Source organism: Passer montanus, unplaced genomic scaffold (assembly GCF_014805655.1).
Source record: "Passer montanus isolate IOZ18808 unplaced genomic scaffold, ASM1480565v1 scaffold86, whole genome shotgun sequence".
NCBI classification, from domain to species: domain Eukaryota; kingdom Metazoa; phylum Chordata; class Aves; order Passeriformes; family Passeridae; genus Passer; species Passer montanus.
In genome coordinates this window covers 2773765-2783744 of record NW_024373923.1, presented here as the reverse complement: position 1 = coordinate 2783744, position 9980 = coordinate 2773765, and the positions used below count along the sequence as shown (strand labels likewise).

The window sequence follows — 9980 nt, the reverse complement described above, 5'->3', positions numbered from 1 at the left end:
GCAAAGGGAATGCATTTTACTAAGAAAATAGAAGACTAGAACACACATTTCAATAGAGTTACAACGTTATAAAGTAGGAAGAAACCCCAACCACTTCACATTTTACATACAGTTTTAGTTTCAGCTGAGCAATGACCCTCCCAGGCACAGCCAACCCCGCACAGATCAGGCTGGAACTGTTCTCACAAGCGCCCCAGCAGGCTCACACTGATTTGCATAAGGTAGATATGTTTAATACAGAAATAAACGCAGATTATTTTGCTGTTGTGTTGACAAGGCAGCCATCTTCAGTCCTAGGAGTGTTTTTATTCCACAAGGAAGGGTCTGGTTGATGAACGGATGAGCCGAGGCCGGTGGCACGTGGAGAGCTGAGCTCAGGCTGGCGCCAGCCCCTCGTGTCTGGGGCAGGCAGGTACACACGGAGTCAGTCAGATGTGCCTCCAGCAGCAGCAGCTGAAGGGCTTTGCCCAAATTCAGCTGCCGAGCCAGCGCGGCAGAGCTGGGCTCTGGGTTTGCTCCACCAGTCCGTGCCCGCCAGCCGAGGTGTGACAGAGCAGGGCAGCACCCGCATCGTCCCGAGAGCAGAAACCACAGCGGAGCATCCAGCTGGAAGCACGGGCAGTGAGACAGCCAGGTGGTTCTCACACTGCTCTGAGAGCTGCACACAGCTCTGCGGGGCCACAGAGGAGCTCAGGTGTGCGGGATGGCAGAGGAGGAGCTCAGCTCTGTGGCACTGCAGAGGAGCTCAGCTCTGCGGGGCCACAGAGGAGCTCAGCTCTGCGGGGCCACAGAGGAGCTCAGCTCTGCAGGATGGCAGAGCTCAGCCCTGTAGGACCACCGAGGAGCTCAGCTCTGTGGGGCCACAGAGGAGCTCAGCTGTGCCCCTCTGCAGCCAGCCCAGCAAACAAAACCAGCCGGGACTGCCGCGCCGGAGTCAGCTGAACTGAAACCTGGGTGGGAGCTGTACAATAGTGATCCCCACTCTCCCACAGGAACAGTCACCACGGAGGGAGGGCTGCTGAAGATTGAAACTAAAAGGTGTATCGTTCATCTCGGCAGGTACTACCAGAGGAGTGTGACAGAGTTACTTTATCCCCGTAAAACAGCGTGCTGGAAACAACAGTACAAGAGGAAGACACGCACCGACCACAGGAAACCTGTTACACACCACTCTGCAGGTAAAGTGTCACTTGGTTTGAAGCTTGGAAAACAAACACAACAGATCAGGATGCATCACTGTCCACAAACGTAACCAGAACTTGTGCCACACCGGGGGTTTAAAATGTATCAGACACAGCATTTCAATCGTCTCCTTCTGCAGGTCAGGTTGGCACCTGGGCAGAGGCTTCAGGAACACACAAACCCTTGCAACACCTTTAACAAAACCACAGGTATTTTATAAAGAAAGGCTGTGCTCCATTAGATAACTTTACTCTCTCCTAAACACCCCTACAGGTTGCTGCCAGGAGGCTCAGTCCTGCTCCTGCTGATTTTAAGGAAGCAAGGATTGGACAAATCCTGGAAAAGACTGACCTCAGTGAAGTTCCTGATCCTCCCAGAAGGGTTCTGCACACCCCAAGGAGACGTGGAAGACAGTCTTTTATAAAACCATTTGGAGGGCAAGTCACGGGGGCTGTGTGACAAGCTACAACGCGGGTGGTCCTTTAGGTGATGTACTGTTTTAACTTACACTATGTAACATGACAAAATGCATCCTGGTGACACCTGTTTCCCTTTGCATACTGTCTAAGAGAATTTTCTGTACAGAGAAAGACCAGTATATATTTTGAATAAACCAGCAAACAGAAAAAATCATGTTAAGTAGAATATGAAAAAGGAAACTGGTTCCTTAGTAGCCAGCAATATTAGCAGTTGTAATTAGTTAAGGATTAATTGTACCTGAAGGAAAACTGAACATGAATCTATGTATCTTAAAATCCTATGTATGAATAAAAAAAAAATTCTGGAGAAGATGAAAGAGAGAGTGAAATGGACTTAGAACTCTGTGAGCTGACAGGTTACCTGTTGCCAGCAGGAAACAACGGCTGCACATGGAAGGGAAAATATCCTGTCCATGATGTAAGCTGCAGAGGACCCAGAGGCTGGCAGACAGAGCCCAGGAGGTGTGCCTGGCCCAGCTCCGGGGACAGCTGTGACAGGGGACAGAGCCAGCCACAGCCCGGGCTGCTCCTCTCTCAGGGACTGCTTTTCCCTCACCTCCGCAGCGGGATTTCCACAGGGATCACTGTGCTGGAGCGTTAGCGCTCGGGAAAATCCCGCTGCCAGGGCTGGGAAAATGCAGTCCTTGCCGGCACAGGCTGGGAGAGCAGGGCATTTCTGTCACCCATCTGTCTAAGAGGCTGCTGGCAGCAGGGAGGAAGCGTGTGTTCCCAGCACTCGGAACCCAGTGATGCAGAACTCCGCTGGCACAACGCAACAGGCTTCAGAGAGAAGGCAAAAATAATTCATACACTGAATAAATAATTTCTCTTTCAGCGAGACCGCTAATTTAAATACGATACAAACAAGGCATAGCAAAAATAGATGAAAAAAGCACTTTTTGTAAAAACGTCCAGTGTGTGTGTTGGTGTCTTTTGTGCATTCACTTGCAAGTGCAAGCTCGTGCCCACGTGCACGCCAGCACTCGGCAGTGAAGCACTTCGAGCCCCAGCACACAACACTTTACCACAGCTTGAACACCACAGGTTTTTCCCCACGTCACTCTTTTCTGTGTTTGTATAATCAGTCTTCTTTCCCCACACAGGCAGCACCTTCCCAAAGCTTACTGTTCTTTGTGTGAGGGCAATTTTAGAGCCAGAGATTAGGCTGTGGGCGCCTGAGGGGGCATTGAGACCACGTTCCCTGCTCTGTTCTGGCCTGTTCTGTGGAGACTGCATTTTCCTGTGTGACTGAGGGTAGGAGAGCAGTGCTTGCCATGGGAGCAAGCCCTGCTTTATCTCTTTGGATGGTGTCTGCCAGCACAGCACTGCTGGCACATCCAGTGTTTATCCACTCCTGCCCCTTTCCTGCAGCAAACTGGGGCAGCCTGGTGCCTTTATTTCTGTCCTGGCAGGTGGCTGTTGTGGCTGCAGGGAGCAGCCACAGGCTGTGGCCACCACTGGGTGTCCCTGCCTGTCCCCACGGAGTGACCGGGGCCCTTCTGTCTCACTCCAAGGCAGCTGGGGGAGTGTACACTGTGGATCTGCAGCAAACATCCAGCACTACCCTGGCGAGGAAAGACTCACTGGGAATTCTGCTTTCACACCAGGGCTCTGACCAACCAGGGCTGTAGGTGCAGCAGGCTGGAGCGGTCAGCACAGGGCTTGCAGAGCTGCATCTTGTGGGTCCAGCTGCCACGCTGAGCTGGGCACAGCACTGAGACCCCAGCAGGCATTCAGCCAGACTCGTGTGAGCAGCTGCCTGGCAGCAGCCCTGCTCCAGCCCCAGCAGCTGCCCACGGGTGCTCCAGGTGAGCCCACTTCGGAGTCAGCAGCGTCATAAAACATCGCACACGAGTCTTTTTGTGAGAGCAAGGGAGCAAAACAACCTGGCTTAGACAAAACAGAATCTCGAAAAAAATTAAAATAATTAGGTAAAGATCCTTTGGTACATCATATTGCAGTCCATTGCTTAAAATCTCCTAGTAAAATCTCTAAAAATATTTCCATAAATTACTTCAGGTCCTACCTCTACCCAATAAAATTTATTCTGTGACAGCATGGCTTTGTTTTTAAAAGCTGTTAAGTGATTAGTATTATTTTCAGGCTTCCCAAGGACAATTTGAACTAGCTCACGTTTTTCCTGAGAACAGATTTCACGGAGTGATGAGCACAAAGCTGCAAACTTTGCTGCAGACTCCACACGTGTACATCTCGCTGCTCCTCGAGGAAACAGCAGCCAGTGCCACCAGGATGTCTGGACATGGGCATCTTTGAACATTAAACAAAACAGAAGGCCCATCACACTCTCCAAGGTGTCTTTAACTGCCCTTTTGTTTTTTCTACAAGTGGTCTCCTTTGATGTCACAGCTAATGCAGTGTGACTACGCTAGGGCAATTAGAAGACTGATTATTAAAGGCAGAAATGAATCATTCTGGAGATCAGCAGTGATGAGAGAGCTGGAGTTCATCATGAAACAGATGTAGCTAAAGTATCATTAATGGAATTCTTCAGCGTGGTGCTGGCTCTGAGCTAGAAATGCCATGTTATTGTTTAAATTAATTTTGGAGGGCTCTCTCATCCCTGTGGCAGATGTTATCATCCGTACAGTTTACCAGGTACTTGGGAGAAATCAGGTGAAAAACGGGGTGTAAGGAGGGGGGAAAAACAAAAAAAAAGGCAACGAAAGGAGCGCAAATAAATTAGAGGAGTGAGAGCTCATGATTAGAGTTGGTCTGAGGAAGGGATCCCTGCAGAGTGGCGGCGCTGCCTGCGAGCGGGCGCGGGGCTGTCAGTGCACCTTGGACTCGGGCCAGTCGTACACGTCCGGCATGAAGGACTCGTACTCGTAGGTCCAGACCTTGGAGCGGATGTAGCGGCTCTTGTCGGCCGGCTCGGGGTAGTGGAAGGCCATGTTGTTGGCGTAGAGGAACTCCATCACCTGCGGGGACAGCCCGCTCTGAGCCGGGGCAGCGCGCGCTCCCGCCGCTGCTGGGCAGGGAACGGGCCCTCCTCGGGACAGAAAAGCTGGCTGGCAGCCAGCAAGAAGCAGAAAAGCTGCTGGCAGACACGGGGCGTCAAGCCGGGTAAATGATGCTTACAGCTTCTACCAGTTAGATTAGTCAAAAGATGCCTGCTTGCCCTGTGGGCAAAGCAGAGCGACCAGTCAGGGGATGCATGGGCAAAGCAGAGCTGCCAAACAATGTACAGACAAAGGAGAGCTACCAAAAAATGTACAGACAAAGGAGAGCTACCAAAAAATGTACAGACAATGTAGTGCTACCACAAAATGTAGGACAAAGCAGAGCTACCAAAAAATGTACAGACAAAGCAGAGCTACCAAACAAACAATGCATGGGCAAAGCAGAGCTACCAAACAGTGCATGGGCAAAGCAGAGCTACCAAACAAACAATGCATGGACAAAGCAGAGCTGCCAAACAATGTACAGACAAAGCAGAGCTACCAAAAAATGTACAGACAAAGCAGGGCTGCCAACCAAACAATGCATGGGCAAAGCAGAGCTACCAAACAATGCATGGGCAAAGCAGAGTTACCAAACAATGCATGGGCAAAGCAGAGCTACCAATCAAACAATGTATGACTGTGTAGACCAAGGTGAGAAGTAAATATAAACAATGTTTAGAAGCACAATAAATGGCTTTTGCTTAATTCACATTGAATCTGCAGAGTCCTTTGTCTTCTCTCCTCAGCACCTCAGTGTCTTTACAGCCACAGATGCCTTAGCTGGGATCTCAAAACTGCATTTCAAGAATCAGAGGGGAGTAATTTTGGCCCATCGTGGCTGCCAAGCTGAAGCAACCAACAAAAGGAACATTTTTATCCCCTTCTCTTATTGCAGGCACAAAGAACCAGGTGCTGCCCAAGCACCTCATATTCAAGGGTCACTGTGCAACTCAGCAGGTTAATGTACACACAAACCATTGTTAGTGCAGTGCAATTTTATATTTCATACTCACCTTGATAGCAATGTAAATAGAAACTTCCCTGATATTGGACAGTGGAGGATAAAGTCTTCCTTGTGCAAGCTCTTCGTCTGTCAACTGTTCTGCCAATGCCTGAGTCAGAGGAATGAACACTTTTTATTTGCTGCACCCCAAATGTGACTAATAACGTGCCAGACACCTGAGAGAACCAAGCTGCAGTGCTCTCAGCACCAGAGTGCTCCCAAAGCACTGGAGTGAGGCACTCAGGATCTGAGGAGCTGACAATCAGCACACTGCAAGCATTTAGCAAAATGAGCTGTGGTACTCTGGGAGATGGATCCCCCACAGCCACAGAAACTCCTGGGCACAGAGCCTGCTGCAGAACCCAGGGCAGGGCAGGGCAGGGGACAGCCCTGCTGCCACAGCAATTCACACAGGGACACACTTCCTGCTTCATCACAACTGCCATGGAACCTCATTCTTGGCACAGCTTTGTCTGCTCTTTCCCCACTGTGGAGGGACAAGCCAACAGAAACCAAACAGGAAACCACTGTGGATTTGACAAAAGTGCCCATCAAGCCATCCCTGCCGTGTCAGAAGGCACAGCCTGCTCTGCTCCCAGACTCACCTTGGCAGCCTCCAGGAAAACCTTGTCGCTGATGTGCCGCACGCTGCTGAGGATCACAGCCAGAGCCACTCCTGCAAGGAAACCACTGCCAGTCAGGGCCACGTCTCTTCAAAGCTGCTGCCAGAGCTGCCAGCGTTATCCCTGAAACCTTCCTGCCGCTTTCTGCACACGCTGACAGAGCCATGGCACGGCTGGGGCTGGAGATCGTCATGCCAGCCCCTGCTGGCAGGGACACCTTCCACAGCTCTGCTGAAACCTTCCTGCCGCTTTCTGCACACGCTGACAGAGCCATGGCACGGCTGGGGCTGGAGATCGTCATGCCAGCCCCTGCTCTACTCCCAGGGGAGCAGCCACTGGCACGGCAGGAGCCTTCCAGAAAGGGTTGAGTTTTGCAGCCCAGGGAGGGAAGGGGAAGGCGCAGGAGCATCCCCAGTGCTACTTTTCTAACCCCCTTGTGCTGATCCAACTTCAAGAACTATTAACTCTGAGAGTTATGAACAAAACTCCAAGTTCATATTAACATCAATTTTCTCCTTTCCTCCCCAAACAAGCAGCAGAACCACAATGCAGCAGCTCCCAAAGCCTTTGTAACACCCTTCTGTTTTCTCAGTGACATCCAGCTGGGTTTGCTCACTGTGGATGCCCCACATCCTGCCTGAACTGACTGTCATCCAGCCACTCATTTCTCCAAGCTCTCAAATGCTGGCAACACCTCTGTGTGCTGCTTCACTAACTGTGCCTCCTGCAGCAAGGGAGCCAAAGGAACGGTGCAGGCAGCCCCGTCTCAGAGATTAAAGGGTGATTAAAGTTTCATTCATTACCTGGAAAGATGTAAGCGTTGTTTCCTTGTCCCGGTTTGAAGGTCCTCCCATCCTTCAGAGTGACCAGCTCGAAGGGGCTGCCGCTGGCAAACAGGCACCGGCCCTGGCGGGAGGCAGGCAGCAAGGGAGAAAGGGTCAGGGCTGGAGCTGGGCAGGGACAGAGCCTGGAGCTGCCACCAGAGCCAGGGGACACCGGGGGACAGGGGCACGGATCACCCTGCTTGGAGGGACTAACACAAGCCCTGGTGTGTTAACCCTCACCAGCACCACAGGGACCCTGCAGACTCAAGAGTGATGGCCACTGCCATGGCTGGAGCACAAGTGGGACTAAAAGGTCACTTTCTTACTGGAGGGTGGGAGGAGATGCTGTGCCAGACTGCTGCTGCTGAGAGCAGAGCAGTGAACAATGTGGTTTGCTTAGCCTTCCTTTGGAAAGGATTTCAATTTGCACTAAATATCAAAACGTATCTGAGCGTGATAAATGATAGATAAATGACCCTCTCCTCAAGCAGTAAAGCCACAGTAAGCAAAAAAATCTTGACTTTCTTTTGAGTAATATGTTTAGGAATATGAGTTTACAACTTTTAAGGCTCCCCAGGATTAGTGTTTGAAAACAAATTGCCAGAGAGGCTGAAGGCTCTGGAGCTGTGTTTGGATGTCAGGCACAGCCACGACCAGAGCCTTTTTGTGGAGGGAGCAAAGCAGATGGGCTCAGGAGAGGACAGGACCAAAGGACAAAGGAAACTGAAAGGCAGCAGCAGCCCTCAGAACACACAGGGGCATTGAAGGCTTTTACAGGTGCCATCTAGTGGGAAAAAACGAGGCAGGAAAGGTTGGCGGTGGTGCCTTTGTTCCTTTGTTGCCTTGGATCAGGCTGTCCCCAGGCCTGGGGACACGCGGGGTGACAGCTCTGATCCCTAACAGCCTGACAAACGGGACACGGCCAGTGAAGCTGGGGATTTCCACAGAAACACACAACAGGCAGGGCTCTGGAGTCCATCTCCTAGGTAATTCCTGCATCCTGAGGGAAAACACATTTTGAAGGGCAAGCTGATGTCCAGCTGAGGGCATTTCAGAGAAGCAAAGAACGTGGTGAAAACAAACAGCTGGGCTGCAGGGAAGTTTAAAGAGACATAAACACTGCAGGATTTATGAGTAAGGACTGGAACAAAACTACACCAGTTCATTTACTGACCAGCAGTGCTCAATTGTCCAAATAACCCACGCCTACGAGTAACTGGGAACACAGAAAATCATTAATAAAAGAAAAAATGGATCCAATACAGGGAAAAACCCAAAGATCTCCTCTCCACTGGGCTCAAACTTTGCAAACAGCGTTGTGCTCTTCCTGTGGGGCAGATGCCACCACGCCTGACCCCAGGGAGCCTCTGTCCCTGCAGGGACAGCCAGGCTGAGGGCCAGCTCCTTGGGGCTCAGCACACAGCAATGGCAAACTCAGCCTCCTGCCTTAAAACATCTCTTCATCTGATGGTATTCCATAAGGGGTGCAAGCAAAAACTAGGCTGGTTCCCCCTCCAACTGTGCTCCTGGCCTCCTTCAGCTAGAGATGGCAGCAGTTTTTACATTTATTTATGCCAGCTGAAGCCTTGGTTGCACAACCACCTCCTGTTTACCTTCTATCCAAGATACTGGAATTTATACACTGAAACACTGCCCAGCTCACTGTTCTGCTTAATGCAAGGTATATGAGAGATAACTAATTTAATTTAAAACTGTGTCCAGAGCAGAGGGCTGGGAAGGGGCTGGAGCCCCAGGAGAGGCTGAGGGAGCTGGGAAGGGGCTGAGCCTGGAGCAAAGGAGGCTCAGGGGGACCTTGTGGCTCTGCACAGCTCCTGACAGGAGGGGACAGCCGGGGGGTCGGGCTGTGCTCCAGGGAACAGGGACAGGAGCAGAGGGAACGGCCAGGGGAGGTTCAGGGTGGATATCAGGGAAAATATCTTCACCTAAAGGTCTCTCAATCCCTGGCAGAGCTGCCCAGGGCAGTGAGGCAGTCCCCATCCCTGGAAGGGTTTGAAAGCCATGTGCATGTGGCACACAGGGACAAGGGACAGCGGTGGCCTTGGCAGAGCTGGGCAATGGTTGGACTCGATGGCCTTGGAGGGCTGTTCCAGCCCAGATCATCCCACTGATAAGAGATAAGACCCAGACTTTGCCCAGAGGCTGCAGCTCCAGGGCTCCCCCTGAGCAGCAGCTCCCTGAGCTGCCAGCCCCAGGAATGTGGGACAGAGCCCGGGTGCCAGATGGGGACAGTGGAGTGCCACCCTGGCACGGTGACACTGCCACTGCTGGGGCCGTGATGCTGAGCAGTGCAAGGGGGGAGCTCAGCCTGCAGCAGGACACAAGGAAAGGTCCCACCCACCCATCTTCACACACCAGCCACTTGATTTGGGACTGTGTGAAATGAAGGGAAACAGAAAAGAATGAGTCCTCCCAGGATCCACAGCCCTGGGGCCTGCAGGCAGGGGCTGAGGCCAGCACAGAGCCCCAGCAGCTGCAGGAGAGCAGCACAGAGACCCCAGCAGCTGCAGGAGAGGCACCAGGAGCTGCTCAGAGCCCTGGGCCCTGCTGTGGCTGCCCCACCTCCCTCCCCTCCCCACCAGCCTGGCACAAGAACCTGTGCAGAGTGACAGAAGAGTGGCTTCATAAAGGCAAAACCACGGCCAGGACGTGCTATCAGGATAATGGTGGAGCTGTTAAGGAGAAACCAGCCCAAACCCTGAGTGCCAGGGGTGCAGAGGCCCTGGGGAGGGTGCAGAACCAGGTGTGTTTGCTCCTGGCTGACTCATTGCAATGCCTGGTGGTGCCAGGGTGAGCTGTGGCAGGGACAGGGGCCACCCCTGCCTGGGGACACAAAGGGACAGAGGCCACCCCTGCCCGGGGAGCACAGGGCCCCGGGGGTCACTGCT

General features: G+C 52.2%; 1 protein-coding gene across 1 annotated transcript in view; it reads right to left on the bottom strand.

Annotated features, from left to right (window-relative positions):
- Positions 1-9980, bottom strand: part of ME2 (malic enzyme 2) — a 33208-nt gene continuing 23228 nt past the window's right edge. The window contains exons 13-16 of the mRNA XM_039733325.1: positions 7054-7156; positions 6233-6303; positions 5638-5736; positions 1-4600 (exon numbers count right to left, since the gene is read on the bottom strand). Of these exons, the coding sequence (XP_039589259.1) occupies positions 4451-4600; positions 5638-5736; positions 6233-6303; positions 7054-7156 (423 nt within the window). The 3' untranslated portion in view covers positions 1-4450. The remainder of the gene's footprint in view (positions 4601-5637; positions 5737-6232; positions 6304-7053; positions 7157-9980) is intronic.